At 44.4% G+C, this 16,544-nt stretch overlaps 1 protein-coding gene across 2 annotated transcripts in view; it reads right to left on the bottom strand.

Moving 5' to 3' along the window:
• LOC137249588 (zinc finger matrin-type protein CG9776) overlaps positions 1-14,493 on the bottom strand; it is a 35,297-nt gene extending 20,804 nt beyond the window's left edge. Inside the window, exons 1-3 of one of the 2 annotated variants that reach the window (XM_067781215.1) lie at positions 14,372-14,493; positions 14,104-14,308; positions 13,349-14,038 (exon numbers count right to left, since the gene is read on the bottom strand). In XM_067781215.1, the coding sequence (XP_067637316.1) occupies positions 13,349-14,038; positions 14,104-14,209 (796 nt within the window). In that variant the 5' untranslated portion in view covers positions 14,210-14,308; positions 14,372-14,493. Of the gene's footprint in view, positions 1-13,348; positions 14,039-14,103 lie in introns of both variants that reach the window. The other variant, XM_067781217.1, reaches the window with a different exon arrangement.
• Positions 14,494-16,544: the final 2,051 nt, after the last annotated feature.

Consider the following 16,544-nt stretch of genomic DNA (forward strand, 5'->3'; position numbering starts at 1 on the left):
ACATGTGCCTTGAATATAATAGTGTTATTGAATGCTACCCCTAAGATAATTGGTTGACTAACAGTCGGCAGGGTTATGCAACATAGTGGCAGTGGTCGGTGAGGGAAGGTAAGCCCACACGGCATAGCCATGAAAAAAAAGAGGGATTTAAATATCTAGCGCAACATGTCCACCTTCATCAACCCCAAAAAATGGAAAACGTCCAGAGTGGTACCGCTACTAAAGCCTGGGAAACCAGCCAACATATCTGTCTGGTCGGCAGGGATCGGTGGAATTCAGGAACGATACACCTAAGCCCAGAAGAATAAAATAAGGAGTACCACAGGGTGCTTTCCCTTTGTTTAACCTCTATATATCGAAGCTCCCTCGCCACCAGAAGGAGTCACCATTGTATCCTATGCCGTTGACTGTACGATAATGGCTACAGGTCCGGGCCCACCCATCGATGAGCTATATAATAAAATAAGCAACTATCTCCCTGATCTCTCCGTTTTTTTTTTGCCTTGCGAAACCTGACATCGTCACCGACCAAACCATCGGCGACCTTATTTACAACAAGGGCATGATAAATGTCGACCATATAATATATCCACGTCGATGGCATTACGCTGCCGAATTTCTTACACCCATAAATACTGGGATCAACATTTTGGTGAGCATGCAACCGCAATTGCCGGCAGAACTTGGAGTAATGACAAAGAGACGCTCATTACTGAATCTACTTGCTCGCTTTGTTTTCGTTTTTGATTTGGTATTTTGTTCTCGAGTTTTTGATCTCAACTTAATTATGGATGACTTTTGCGGAAAATGTAATAAGGGTTTTGGTCGTACTGACATACAAGTGTGCCGTGTAATGGCTTTTGTAAAAGCGCTTCCATCGTGCGTGCTGAGGGCGCCATCACTGAATATGACGTTAAACTAATAAAATAAAATTATAATATACGCTACATGTGTGCGGAGTGTGTAAATGCGCCTGTTAAAATTTCGAAGACATTTGACTCCGTCCTAGCCTCTCAAAAACTGGGGCTGGAAGCCATAATGACTGCCTTTGAAGTAAAATTCAGGGATTGGTCTACCCAAATAGATGGCATAAAAAACTTAATTGGTTGTAACCAAACTGCTAACATAGAGAAAGAAGAAAGTAGCAACAAAGACAAAGCGAAGGAAAAAGCAAGTTCAAATAAGCGCAGTGCTAAAAATAAAAATAATAAGAACAATCGTGATAGCATTGGTGTGTTGGCTGCCGAAATCAGTGCGCTCAAAGCTGCAGTGAGTTCGTGTACTTTGCCCCCAAAACACAACAACGATGCTATGCTTACATATGCAATGGATCTATGCATTTTCGCGCCGTTGCCTTCTGGCTCGCATTCGCAGTGTACGGGTCCCCCTCTCAACACACCTCTAGAAGGTTCACAGCTACATATAGCTGATAATGCATCGGCTATGCTCACACCTACACCCCTCTCTGTGCCTACCCCACCATCTTTTTCGTCAATTGTTTTGTCACCGTCCGCTGTCTGCAGTGACGCCAGGCTGTCTACTGTTGAAAATTCTGGCGCCGCTAATTCAAACAATTTCACCGCCGCCGATAATGTACATACTGTCGCCCCACATACTAATAATGATGCTGTCGACACCTCAAGTACCTCTTATGCTGTAAATACCAATGATAAGCCTCATTCCGCTAATATTGGGTCTGCTGATAACGCTGATAATATTATTAATGATGTTAATACTGGAGTGCAACCTGCGGCCCACAGAGAGGTGACTGCTGTGCCGCCTCGTAGGTCGATATTTGTGTCACGGCTTCACGCATCGTTGACGGAAGATGACATAACTAACTATATTGTATCCAAGCTTGATTCTAAACCTATTAAATTAAGTGTTTACAAATTTAATTTTAAGTATGAAAGGGACATCTCGTCTTTTAAATTATCAGTGCCTGATGCATATTTTGACAAAATTCTTGAAGTCTTTTTGGCCGAAACATTCATTTCATTTCATTTCATTTCATTTATTTACTGACAGTATTAGCACAATAAGATCTTGTATGATCTTTTATAGTGCAACAATGGTTACATAATAATGAGTATAATTTTTTAAAACTTAAAACTTAAAAATGTATATATTATTCCATAAAGTAATAAAAGTGATAATATATAAGTTTCACAAGAATTGTGACAAGGACATTTTGCAACAATGATTGACTAGATTAATAAGTAGCTAAACTCAGATTATAATTTGTATAAACTTTACCAAAGAAAGAAAATATTATAACATTCTTAAGGTTGCTTCTACTTAAGCTATTGCGAACCGAGTTGGGGATAGAGTTCCAAATGCGGATAGCATTGACAAAGAAAAGTCTTGCAGTTCGGTGGTACATTTGTTCACAAAAAAGGCAATGTAAAAATTTCAAACTTACCGGACTCGGCAAGAATACCACAGACGTAAATATCGGTTTGTCTTATATATCTATTCATTATCAGAATGTTCGTGGCTTACGATCCAAATTGAGTTCGTTATTTCTAAACAGTTTTTCGTTCACAGCGCAAGTGATAGCCTTTGCTGAGACCTGGCTTAAGGAAGATAATTATAACTCAGAGATTTTCTCGTGTAACTATGTCGTGTATAGGCGCGATCGTGTATCTAGAGCGGGTGGTGTCCTTATAGCCGTAGATACTAGCCTACCGTCAGAATTACTGTCGTTGGACTATGACTCTGATATTGAATTTATAGCAGTAAAGATCTCATTACGTAGTGCTAGTCTATTTATTTGCTGCTGCTATATTCCGCCACGTTCGGATATGCATGTTTATACTCAACATAGCTTATCTATACGTAGTGTTTACTCTCAGTTGCGAGATAGGAACCGCCTGGTGGTGCTTGGTGACTTCAATTTGCCTACAGTAAGTTTGATTGGCAACAGTGAATTAAACTTGTTGACGTCCACCACTCAGCATGACTTTTGTAGGAGTCTGCTTGACATACATTTACTACAATTAAACAATATATTAAATTGCAAAAATAAAATGCTGGATTTAGTATTTGCGGATGACCCTGTGGGTATTGCCCTCAAGCGAATTCCCCCATTATCACTTCCAGAGGATCCACTTCATCCTACACTTGAGGTAATGCTTGATTATGCTCAGCCTGTGTTGTTTGATGCAGCAAAAGTAAAATCTAGCTTTCGATCAAGATGTTTTGTAAGGCAGATTTTAATAAGCTGAATTATCTTATTTCCACCCATGACTGGTCGGATCTATATTCTTGTAAAGATGTCAAGTCAGCAACTTCTATTTTTTACAGTTCTCTCGATGGTTCCTTTGCATGCTGTGTGCCTCTTCGTCATGGCAATGCTGGAACGGGCAAACCCCCGTGGTTCTCAAGACATCTTGTAAGACTATATAATATTAAATCTAGGCTATACAAACGATTTAAAATATCAGGATCATGCTCCGATTTTTCTAAATATTAAGTTGCTAGATCAAACTTTCATCGTGTTAATCAGCAGTGCTATAAGTTACCTAAATCGGTGTAAGCTTCAGTTTTTTAACAACTCGAAACAATTCTTTAGTTTTGTCAATTCTAAGAGAAAAACCTCAGGATTTCAGTCTGCTTTTGCTTATGGATGTAAGAACGCAAGTTCGGATGATGATGTTGCCAACTTATTTGCTAAATACTTTAAGTCGACCTATTCATCTCAACTTTTTCAATCGGATCTCTATGCTTACACCTTAGAAAGTTCTAATTGTATTCTGGTTCCTGTCATAGATATAGATACTGTTCTGAAGAGTCTTCTGCAGTTGAAACCAATTACCTCTCCGGGTCCAGATGGTGTTCCTAGTTGTGTTCTAAAGTTTTGCGCTGTCAACTTATCTAAGCCGATCCTTAAATTATTTACCTTATCTCTTGAATCTTCTGTGAAGCCTCGTCTGTTAGTGAAACAGGATTCGCCGCGGATAGGTGAGGTTGACAATTGGGTTTGGAGAAGCTATATATTGCGCTGGCAACCTGAAGGATTGCGCTACACAGCCCCTTGAATCTGGTATTTTAGTCGCCTCTTACGACAGGCATACCTACCGCGTGTATATTCTAACCCCCTAACCCGCTGGGGTCTCCCGAAATCTAAATTGTCCCGAAATGGTCGCCAATGCCAATCCGCAAGCATCATGACAAAATACGGCAACTGAGAACTCAGCCCTATAAAGAAGAAACACACAAGCAGGTCCTCAGTGATGCGATCAATTGCCCGGCGAAACCCGTTCTTGAAGATAAATACGCTGAACTCGCAGAAGAGGAAGGCATTCTCCCTAGGGAGATGCGCCCCTCACTAGGGTAGGCACCTTGTCGTTTGTGTGAGGGCTTAGCCGAACTCCATAGCGCCCGACTATGAGGCGGAGCTGTATTCGAACGGAGCCTTCCCGATACCGGGCCACCTCGGGAAGTATTAATGGCCTTACCACAGCAAGGGGCGCTGCTGTGGCGGACGGTTCTTTCTCCGTATATAATACTGCACCGCTGAGCCCGCCTTGTCGTGCAGGTGGTCGTACGACCAAGATGAATGACTTGTTACCTGATTGCAATAAGGACGATGTAAAGAGGAGAACTGAGTCACAATCCAAGGACGACAAATACGAATTAAGCGATGCGTCGGACTCGGGGAGCGAGAGTAGTGCTGATTCAATGAACTCCGTGTTGGAGAAGCACACAAATGAAAACGGAGTAGAAGAGTGGAGAAAGGTACGGAGCAGAGGAAGTAAAAGAGCTCTCTCGCAGTACCGTGCAGCACTAAGAATTGTACAACGCTTGGGAGCAGTGGTGGACCCAACAGAAATGGAGATCGAGCGCTTGGAATGGGGCGGTAGAATTAGGTTGAAGGGAGTTCAAAAGGTTTGCTGTGAGAAACCCTCGGTTCTGCAACCGGTACGAGGAGGAAGAAGCGTCGAATGGCAGAATGAAGAGGCAACGTTCGGCGGAAGGCGACAAGCCTGCTTTCAAGAGGCAGAAAGGACCCAGTCCTAGAGCCGCGAGGCAGGGCAGTCGCATAGACAAGACAAGTAGGTCTAAAGCTGTAAGATAAATGGGCTCCAATAGCGGGGTAGCAACTATCTCGAAAGCTGCGAGTCAGAGGGAAGTTCCAATTACGGAAGTGGGAGATAAGCCAAAGGGAGATAACGCTAAGACTCCGGCTTTCTTGGAGGCGCTAAAGGCAGTTAACGCTAAGACTCCGGCTTTCTCGGAGGTGCCAAATGGAGATAACACTAAGACTCCTGCTCTTCCCGAGAAGATGAGTGATGTGGCAAAGCAGTCACTGACTGTGGCGCTGGTTGATCGTAGCAGTCCTTTCGGACAAATGACTACTGAAAGGTGGATATCTGTAGAAAGGGAGCTTATTAGCATAATGCTTAAGATGATGCGGGAACAACCAGAAAGCCCCTTCCAACCTTTGATTCGGGGGGATGGTATAATGGTGTGAAGATAATAGCGTGCGACACCATCGCGAGCTTGGGGTGGCTGGAGGAAGTGGTTCCAAACCTCCAAAGGCAAGGCACGAACGCGCGGTTTGAGGTGGTGGATAAAGCGCAAATCCCCACGGTACCAAAAGTTAAGGTATGGATACCATGCGTGATGAAGTCGGAGGATACACTGCGACTTCTGCAGAATCAGAATCCGAACATACCGACATAGGATTGGAAGGTACTTACTGTATCTCGGCCTACCGAGGATGGTCAGTTCTACATCTTCCAAATAAACAAGCAGGCGGAGAATATTTTGTACACGCAGTTTGGCAAAATGTCCTTTGGCACTGGCAAAATCTACATGCGACTCAGGAAAAGAAGTTCCGAGGATAAAAACCCTAACACGCTAGAGGTGGGCGAAGTCGAAAAGGACCTCAAAAGCCTAAGGGAAAAAAGCCAGGTGGAGGTCCCCGACGTCACCACGAACGTGCTAGAAGAGGACCAACCGCTAAATGGTGCTGTGACTCGCACAGAGGAATACCCGGCACAACAGTCACGAGAGGCTGAAGGGGGCCTCGAATACTCTAAACCAAAAGGGCAAGGGGAGGACGACGACGACAAGACGAAGGTGCTGGAGGGGGACAAACAGCCCAATGGTGCTGCGAGTCCTACAGATAAACCTCCAACACAGTAAAGTGGCGTCGAGCGAACTCCTCCTAACCCTTGAGGAGGGTTCGTTTGACGTGGCGCTGATCCAGGAGCCGTGGCTCTCATCGGGAGGGAAGGTTTCTGGACTTAGCGCGCGCGGATTTGGCGTTTACTACGCGCAAACGGAAGTACGGGTGCGAGCTGTAGTAATGGTAAGGAAACAGCTGCATTCATATATGCTGTCTAATTACACCACTGATGATCTCGTAGCGGTGGCCGTTGAGCAAAAGAATAAGCAGGCATTTATCCTGGCGTCCTGCTACATGGCCCATGCTGCGGAGGTTCCACCGATGGAGTGCAAAAGGCTAGTATAGGAGGAAGGGCGCAAGGGCGGTTGGTCATAGGCGCAGATGCAAATGCGCACCACAATGCGTGGGGAGGAGCAGATACGAACGAGAGAGGCGAATCTCTGTTTTGTTACATCCTGCAAACCAATTTGCAGATAACCAACAGAGGAAATGTCCCTACATACATTGGTCCAACATCCAGCAATGTTCTGGATATTACATTGAGCTCCGAGCGTGATATATCAAGGTATGATTGGATGGTTCTTGATAGACCATCCTTCTCCGACCATGCGTATATCAGCTTCAGCATCCCCCTAAAGAGGGTAGAGAAGGGAGGAACCTTTAGAAACCCTAGGTCAACGAACTGGACTAAATTCCAGAAACATGTAGAAAAAAAACTGGGACAACCCAAAGAGGTTGCTAATGTAGAGGAACTGGAGGAGTCGAATGAATTCCTAACATGGACGCTTATGACTGCGAATAACAAAGCTTGCCCTCTAAGAAGATTCAGAGGAAAAGCAAAACCGCCATGGTGGAGCAATGAGCTGAGTCTTCTAAGAAGACAGGTAAAAGAAATGTTTAAGCTCGCAAAGACCGCGGGAAGCGAAGCGTGTCGGGGCGAGTACAGGGATCTACTGAGGATCCAAGCGTGAAATTACCAGGGCGAAGAGAAACTCATGGAAAAGTTTCTGTACGGACATAGAGTGCTCCAGCGAAACAGCACGGTTGAAAAAAGTCCTAGCAAGGGGAAACATAGTCCAGGGACTAATAAAGAAAGAGAACGGGGAATGGTCACGTAATAGTGAGGAATCCTTTGAGGTGCTTTTTGACACATATTTTCCATCGGGAGACGGTTCAGAAGAGCCAGCAGACATCACTCACACTTCAATCACGGAGCTAGTAGTGCCGGGCTTGGTGACCCATACCAAGATCGAGTGGGCAGTGAAGACGTTTTCTAAGTTTAAATCGCCGGGCCCAGATGGTATATTTCCGGCCATGCTACAAGTTTCAAGTATGGCCGTCATGGAATGGCTTAAAATAATATTCGATTGGTGCATAAGGCTGAATTATGTACCGCACTCTTGGAGAACTGCTCGTGTAGCTTTCCTACCAAAGGCGGGGAAGATTGGTCACGTGTATCCCAAAGACTATAGACCCATTAGCTTAACATCATTTCTGTCCAAACCCTTTGAGAGGCTGTGTACATAAAGTCCAACGTGGATGAAAAGCTGCTCTCCACAACACAGCATGCGTACACCAAAGGCAAGTCGGTAGACACCGCATTGCATAGGGTGGTAATAAGCATAAGAGAAATCCCTGGAATATAAGGAGTATGCTCTAAGAGTCTTCTTGGACATTGCCGGGGCTTTCAATAATGTTGCAAAATGGGCGATTATGGATGGTCTTAATTACATTAAAGTACATCCTGCCTTAATCGGATGGATAGGCTGCATGTTAAATTGCAGAAAGATTACATCACAATGGGGATTGTACGAGGCCACGAAATCAGTGGACAGGGGCACGCGGCAGGGAGGGGTGCTATCACCTATGCTGTGGACGCTGGTCATCAACCAACTGCTCAGGCAATTCGATGACGGACCCGTAAAACTTACGGCTTACGCAGATGACGTTGCAATTGTCATAAGTGGAAAGTGCCTTCCAACGATTAGTTCTTTGATGGATCGGGCGCTTCGGGATATTCATACCTGGGCATCTAATATTGGGTTGAAAGTCAATGCGGAGAAGACGGATATGGTTTTGTTTACAAAGAGGTACAAGGTCCCAAATTGGACCAGGCCTAAGTTAGGAGAGGTGACCTTACAGGAGAAACCTTGCACGTAATATCTAGGAATCATCCTAGACAGTAAGCTGTCATGGAAGCTCAACGTCGAGGAGAGGGTCAAGAAGGCCTCAACGGCACTCTATGCATGTAAAAGAATGCTGGGGTGTACGTGGGGCCTATCGCCCTCTCTTTCTCATTGGGTTTTACAGTGATTGTAAGCGCTATTCTATACTATGGAGTTCTTGTTTGGTGGAAAGCCACACAAAAAACAACATACCTCGAAAAATTAGAGGGGGAATGCAGACTATCGATGCTTAGCATTACGGGAGCTCTGAAAACAACCCCGATGGCTGCACTGTATGCCATTATGTATATCCCACCTGTAGACCTGGTAGCAAAGAACAAAGCGTTAACGACCGCAACCAGGCTCGGTGCTTCGGGCAGCTTGAGCGCCGACCATATGGCCATAGTAGTATAGCGTCATTAATCACAAGACGAACAGAGTACATGATTCCCTATCTGCGCTTCGAGGGAGATCTTAAGGCCACAATCGAGGTGGACGGTTGGCGCAAGGGTGCGCAAATGGCGGACGAGGCGATACATGTGTACACCGATGGTTCCAAAGTAGTGGAAGGAGTAGGGTCTGCGGTATACTACGCTGATCCGGAAATAAGCAGATCCTACAGGCTGCCGGAGTACTGTAGCGTTTTCCAAGTGGAAATATTAGCCGTAACCAAAGCAGTAGAAACCCTGGAAGAGAATAGCTTAAGCTGCAACCGTGTTAACTTTTATATTGACAGCCAAGCAGCAATTAAGGCAATAATCTCGCATAGCACAGCATCTAAATGCGTGTTAGAGTGTAAGCAGTCTCTGGAGAGAATCGGGACAGGGAGAAGCATACATCTATATTGGGTCCCAGGGCATATGGGAATAGATGGGAATAAAAAAGCGGACGAACTAGCTAAAAAGGGCGCATCCCTTGAAGCTTGCTCCGTAGATGTCCCAATTAGATTGGGCGAGATTAAGCGAAGGCGAGAGGTGCACATGATCGACAAAACGGGAAAGTCGGGGGTTCAAGCGCGGGGCTGTAAAGTGTCGAAGATTATGTGTAGGTCTTACAAACTTAGACTAACACAGTTGCTTCTATCATTAAAAAGAGAGGACTGTAGACTCATGACGGGTATTCTGACTGGGCACTGCCTTCTGGCGTCACATGCCTTTAAATTAGGCTTGGTCAGTGATAGCAGATGTAGGCAGTGCGGGTTGGAGGAGGAAACGATCGACCGCGTTCTGTGCTCGTGCCCTGCACTTGTTTGGTCGTTAAAACAAAAACAAACTTCTGGTAACACTACGGACTCAATCAGTCTATGTGAGGTCCTCATGGACCGACCAGTTCAACCTACCTTCCTACCTAGGGAGATGCGCGTCACTGTGGCTCAACTTCGATATGGATACTATAATGAGGTTAAACTCTTACCTACCCAGAATCAAACCCGACATAATAATGTATATCCTGCTTGCAATGTGTCCCCAAATGTAACAATCATATCTTTAATTTCTATGTGGATCCAGCGCCCCCAACACTCCTTTTCCTATGGTCTACCCATGTTGAATCTGCAAGTTTCTATTCAAAGGGCTGAAGCACTGCTACAACAATAACAATAACCACAACATATTGTCAGGTGACCCCCCGCGGGTTAGAGTTAGAATATACCCGCAACAGGCATGTCTGTCGTAAGAGGCGACTAATATACCCAAATAATACAAGGGGTTGTGTAGCGCAACCCTTTCAAGGGGTTTCCAGCGGGTTTTATAGCTCCTCCAATCCAACTGTCAACCTCACTTATCCGTGGCAAATCCTATTCCTTTAGCAGTGGCAGAGGGTGGCGGGCGAGATGGCTTAGAAGGTTTAATGTGCTCATTTTAAATCGTTCTCGATATGGTCGGGCTTGTGCCTTGATGGTGGTTCTTACCAATACGAACCGGAGCTATATCCGCAAAAGGACCATCAACATCGATGGAATTCCCAAAAATCTGCGGGGTTTTTTCGCTACAATAACTACAACAACATAGTGCCAGGCCGTGCCAGGCCGTGCGAGGTGAAAAAACCGGAAAGAGTGGGGGGACAGCTATTTATTTTATAACCTAATTCGCATATTGCAGTCTTGTTGCCGTTATCGTGTAGACGTAGGCGTAAGAAATGAAAGTAACTCCTTCTACAGGGAAAGGTATTTTAGAGATGTATTATTAAACAGAATATGGAAAGGGCACCACCCACCCTTTTAATTGCCAGGGTTTTGAGGTTTCGTTCCGATTAACTTAGCGGTGTGCTCCTCTTTTCGATTTCCTACTACTATTGCTGGAACAACATTTACATTACATTTCAAATTCTTAACCTTATTGCTAATAGTCGTCCCGTCACTTTAGAGTTGGTTGTTCTGTGACTGGCTAATTAATGACTGATATATTCTTATGACGCCTTTCACATCAATTTCCTATCTTTATTTTAATGGTGGGTGGTACTGCACTTACACATTTTTAAATGAAAAAATAAGCACAAGGCGAGAGGCCAGAAAACACTGGACAATCTAGCAAAAAGATGGGGAAAATTTTAGAATAGCACCCCCCGAGTTCGGGGTTAAACTTGGTATCAAATGAAAGAGGGAGTTCTCCCGATCACAAATATATATAACTTAAAGTGCGCAGACTTATAGTTTACGAGTTATTTGATGTTAAAGTTTGCAAATTTAGCAAATTTCTATAGCACTTTCACTTACAATTTACACATCTTTCAAAACCTTTATGCACATAAATATCTATATAAATTGGCAACGATACACTTAAATTTCATTTTAGTATATTTCACATATAATTCTTGCATTGTTTTTACTTAATATAAAAGTTTTTATTAAATCAATCGCGCTTTTGTAGCAACATTCACATTTATGTATATATATATTTTATTGATGTCATTACAAAGCTGTGCTGCCACATCTAAAAAACGGAACAAGTGCAGAATCGAAAAATAACTTATAAAAATATCTTTCATCTGATGTATATATATCTTTAACTTTTCTAGTCTTTATTTACCAAAAATTGGAAAAAGCTCTTTTTTGCATTCGTGAACGAGCTGATATTACCTTATAACTCTTTTGTTTATTGTTATGTTAGCCGATCCAACAACGGCTGCGCCATGCACAGTAATTCTGCGTAGAACACCTTTCCGCGTAGGCGGCCTTCGGCCGCGCTTATTTAAAATAACCCTGGGCTACGCCATGCCAAGTCCGGGTGTGTGGTATAACCGTGGCTATCGCCACGGTGATGTCCTTCCGCATATTACCTTATAACTCTTATGTTTATTGTTATGTTAGCCGATCCAACACCGGCTGCGCCATGCACAGTAATTCTGCGTAGAACACCTTTCCGCGTAGGCGGCCTTCGGCCGCGCTTATTTAAAATAACCCTGGGCTACGCCATGCCAAGTCCGGGTGTGTGGTATAACCGTGGCTACCGCCACGGTGATGTCCTTCCGCATATTACCTTATAACTCTTATGTTTATTGTTATGTTAGCCGATCCAACACCGGCTGCGCCATGCACAGTAATTCTGCGTAGAACACCTTTCCGCGTAGGCGGCCTTCGGCCGCGCTTATTTAAAATAACCCTGGGCTACGCCATGCCAAGTCCGGGTGTGTGGTATAACCGTGGCTACCGCCACGGTGATGTCCTTCCGCATATTACCTTATAACTCTTATGTTTATTGTTATGTTAGCCGATCCAACACCGGCTGCGCCATGCACAGTAATTCTGCGTAGAACACCTTTCCGCGTAGGCGGCCTTCGGCCGCGCTTATTTAAAATAACCCTGGGCTACGCCATGCCAAGTCCGGGTGTGTGGTATAACCGTGGCTACCGCCACGGTGATGTCCTTCCGCATATTACCTTATAACTCTTATGTTTATTGTTATGTTAGCCGATCCAACACCGGCTGCGCCATGCACAGTAATTCTGCGTAGAACACCTTTCCGCGTAGGCGGCCTTCGGCCGCGCTTATTTAAAATAACCCTGGGCTACGCCATGCCAAGTCCGGGTGTGTGGTATAACCGTGGCTACCGCCACGGTGATTTTCTTCCGCATATTACCTTATAACTCTTATGTTTATTGTTATGTTAGCCGATCCAACACCGGCTGCGCCATGCACAGTAATTCTGCGTAGAACACCTTTCCGCGTAGGCGGCCTTCGGCCGCGCTTATTTAAAATAACCCTGGGCTACGCCATGCCAAGTCCGGGTGTGTGGTATAACCGTGGCTACCGCCACGGTGATGTCCTTCCGCATAGTAGTAAAAATATATATTTTCCTTTTTCTTTCTTAACTGAAAGATGGCACGTTAATATTTATATTTGTTTTTTCTTTGTTGATGTGGCAGCACAGCTTTGTAATGTCATCGATAAAATATATACATACATAAATGTGAATGTTGCTACAAAAGCGCGATTTATTTAATAAAAACATTTAAATTAAGTAAAAACAATGCAAGAATTATATGTGAAATATACTAAAATGAAATGTAAGTGTATCGTCGCCAATTTATATAGATATTTATGAGCATAAAGGTTTTGAAAGATGTGTAAATTGTAAGTGAGAGTGCTATAGAAATTTGCTAAATTTGCAAACTTTAACATCAAATAACTCGTAAACTATAAGTCTGCGCACTTTAAGTTATATATATTTGTGATCGGGAGAACTCCCTCTTTCATTTGATACCAAGTTTAACCCCGAACTCGGGGGGTGCTAAACTAAATCGCTGCCAAAAGATGCGTACTGACGTCACATTCAACGAGATTTTCTCTCGTGCTTATACACTATCCTGCGCATGCATTGCAAAGGAGTGCGGATTGATTCGCAGATGCAGATTTGAGTTTAAAAATTATAAAAAAAAAAAAATAAAAAAAACAATTTATTACTTTTCCTTTAAATTCATTTGAATTTTAAAATTCAAATCCACAACTCACTGTGCGATCTTGTCTACGCGTATGTATATTTCATTGAAAACCATTGTATAAAAAATAAAATAGGTAACTATGACTATTATTGCTACTAACAAAACTCACCATTACTTGTGGTGCCCCAAACTGGTGGCGGAGGATAAGCAGCATTAAAAACAGGCGGAGCTGGTGTTTGCATAGCATACGCGTCTGCTTGTGGCGGTGGCTGTTGAAAGTTAGCAGCTGGTTGTGGTGGCGGTACTGTAAATTGATTATATGCAGTTGGTGGTGGTGCAAAACTATCAGCAGGAAATATTTGTTGTGGTACAGCATTGTATGGTGGTGCTTGTGGTGGCGGTTGTGAGACTTGTGGTGGTGGTGGTGCATTAATTGGAGGCGAACTGGGTTTCTTTTTGGGTGGCGACCAACGATGTCCACTTTTACGGCGTGGCGACACACTACGGCTACGTGAACGGCTTGTACTGCGCCCGCGATAACGATAGCCACGTCCACCGCTACGATCACCACTGCTACCGCCACCAGAGCGTCGTCTATCAGGTGAACGGCGATTCCGTCCACCACTGCCACTACTCTCATAACGTCGCCGATCTGTTGGTGAATAATCACGATAGCGATTAACACGTGATGGTGGTGTGGGCGAACGTCGACGCCGGCGACTACCAATATCCAAAGGTGATGGTGAACGGCGGCCACGTGAAGGTGACTTACGCCGTGCACGGGCTGGGCTACCAGAAGGCGAATGTCGCCGACTAGAACGACTTTTAGAATCCTTTTCTGATTTCGATTTTTTTGTATCTATTGTTTGTTCAATTAACATTTAGTATCTACTATAGCATAGCTTTGTATTGCATGCGACTTACCATAATCTACGCTATCATTTTCAGCACCTGGCGGTCCAGGTGGCAAAGAATTTCCAGCGCCTAAACGACGGTCTGCCGGTTGTTGTAATATTAGATCGTCTTCCATTTCGTCTACTACCCAACGTATATTGTATGCAATGAATTACATTTACATATACATACAAAACATTGGTGGTTGGCTTTCAGAGTTACTATCCGTGGAATTCTTGGGGCGGAGGTTCGTGAAAATTTAATTACACACACTTACTACAATTCAATCAAAGTTTACCCTTGTTTTAATGGCAACGTTTTCAGTTTATTTAACTTTTTGTAGTACATTCGCACACAAATTAATTATGCAGCGTGTAAAATTTTCTTCGATTTTGACAATCATCGGGCTGTCGGCAAAAAGTGCAACAGCAGCCAACTTTCTGTAACAACAACAGTTGACAGTTGTAACAGGGTTCGAACTTCAAAAAATTAATGGACTGGTTGCAATCTCGACTACCACGACTGTTAAGATTTATGGTGGGAGGACCTCAACAAATTAAATGGGGACACACGTTTTGGCACTACGCTACCGACTGTCTTAAACCCCAAAATCTTGGGTGTGACGTTGGATCAGGATCTACATTTTGATGAGCATGCAACCGCAATTGTACCGAAAATCCAGAGTGGCAATAAAATCCTGTTGTTGTTGTTGTAACAGTGCTTCGCCCCACCTAACAGCTGCGACTGATCACAAATTGTCAGCAATATCCTCTAATGGGAGTCCAAGGAAACTTGCTGTTTCAACAGGGGTGGACCATAATAAAAGGGGTGATAGAGGCGTTGGTTCCACATTACAATTAAAGTGATGGTTGGTGTCATGTGGGGACACATTGCAAGCGGGGCATACATTTTGTATGTCCGGGTTGATTCTGGATAGGTAAGAGTTTAACCTGTTACAGTATCCAGAACGAAGTTGAGCAAGAGTGACACTCGTTTCCCTGAGGAGTATGCGTTCCTCTTTCACAAGTTTTGGGTACTGTTCTTTGAGTATTGGATTTACCGGGCAATTCCTGGCATAAAGGTCCAACGCCTGTTTGTGGAGTTCACCAAGGAGCTGCTTGTGTTTTTTTTTGCTTCATACGGCTGAGTTCTCAGGTGCCGTATTTCCTCAAAATGCTTACGGAGATGACTCCTTAAGCCCCTAGGCGGTGTTGGCTCATCAATCAGATGTCTGTTGGTGTGCCCAGGTTTCTGGGTATTCAACAGGAACTGTTTGGTTAGCATCTCATTTCTCTCCCTGATGGGGAGTATTCTCGCCTCATTATGTAGATGGTGTTCTGAAGACATAAGAAGACAGCCGTGGCGATTCTGAGAGCAGTATTTTGGCACGCCTGTAGCTTCTTCCAGGGGGTAATTTTTAGGCTTGACGACCATATAGGGGACGCGTAGCACGCAATCGGCTGGCCTATTGCTTTGTGTGGTAATGAGCGTTTCTTTGTCTTTTCCCCAAGTACTACCAGCAAGAGATTTGAGGATTTTATTACGGCTCTGGATTTTCGGAACAATTGCGGCTGCGTGCTCACCAAAATGTAGATTCTGATCAAACGTCACACCCAAGATTTTGGGGTGTAGGACAGTCGGTAGCGTAGTGCCATCGAAGTGGATGTTCAAAATGGTCGACTTTTGGGACGTCCATGTTGCAAATAAGGTCGCGGAGGATTTAGTCGCTGATAATTCCAGGTTTCGCGAGGCGAAAAAACTGGAGAGATCAGGGAGGTAGCCGTTTATTCTGTTGCAAAGCTCATCCATCTGTGGGCCTGGGCCTGTGGCCATTATTGTGCAGTCATCGTCGTAGGAAACGACAGTAACTCCTTCTGGTGGCGAAGGTAGCTTAGATATGTAGAAAACAAAAGTGGGGATAGGACACCACCCTGTGACACCTCTTGTTTAATTCTTCCTGTTTCATTTGTAAATTGCACCGATGCCTGCCGACCACCCAGATAATTTGCGTTCCACCTTTTAAGACATGGGGGAAGGGTAGACCCTTCCAGGTCTTGCAGTAACGTGCCATGCTCTAGCGCACCGAGTACTGTTGTGTGGTGGGGGTTTTGATTTAAGCCGCAATTTATCTGGGTGCTGATGGCATTTAGCGCGGTGGTGGTGCTATGGAGTTTTCTGAAGCCATGCTGATGACAGGCTAGCTGCAAATTTGCTTTGAAGTAGGAGAGCAAAATGGCTTCAAGCGTCTTTGCTACTGGCGATAGGAGAGATATCGGCCGATACGACTCTCCTATGTTAGCTGGTTTCCCAGGCTTTAGTAGCGGGACCACCTTGGCCATTTTCCATTTTTCGGGTATGACAAAGGTGGAAAGAGACAGGTTGAAGACATCTGCTAAATATTTGAAACCCTCTTTCCCTAGGCTTTTAAGCATCGGCATGGGTATGCCGTCTGGGCCCACTGCGTTGGATGG

This window comes from Eurosta solidaginis, chromosome 4, assembly GCF_040869045.1.
Source record: "Eurosta solidaginis isolate ZX-2024a chromosome 4, ASM4086904v1, whole genome shotgun sequence".
Lineage (NCBI taxonomy): Eukaryota > Metazoa > Arthropoda > Insecta > Diptera > Tephritidae > Eurosta > Eurosta solidaginis.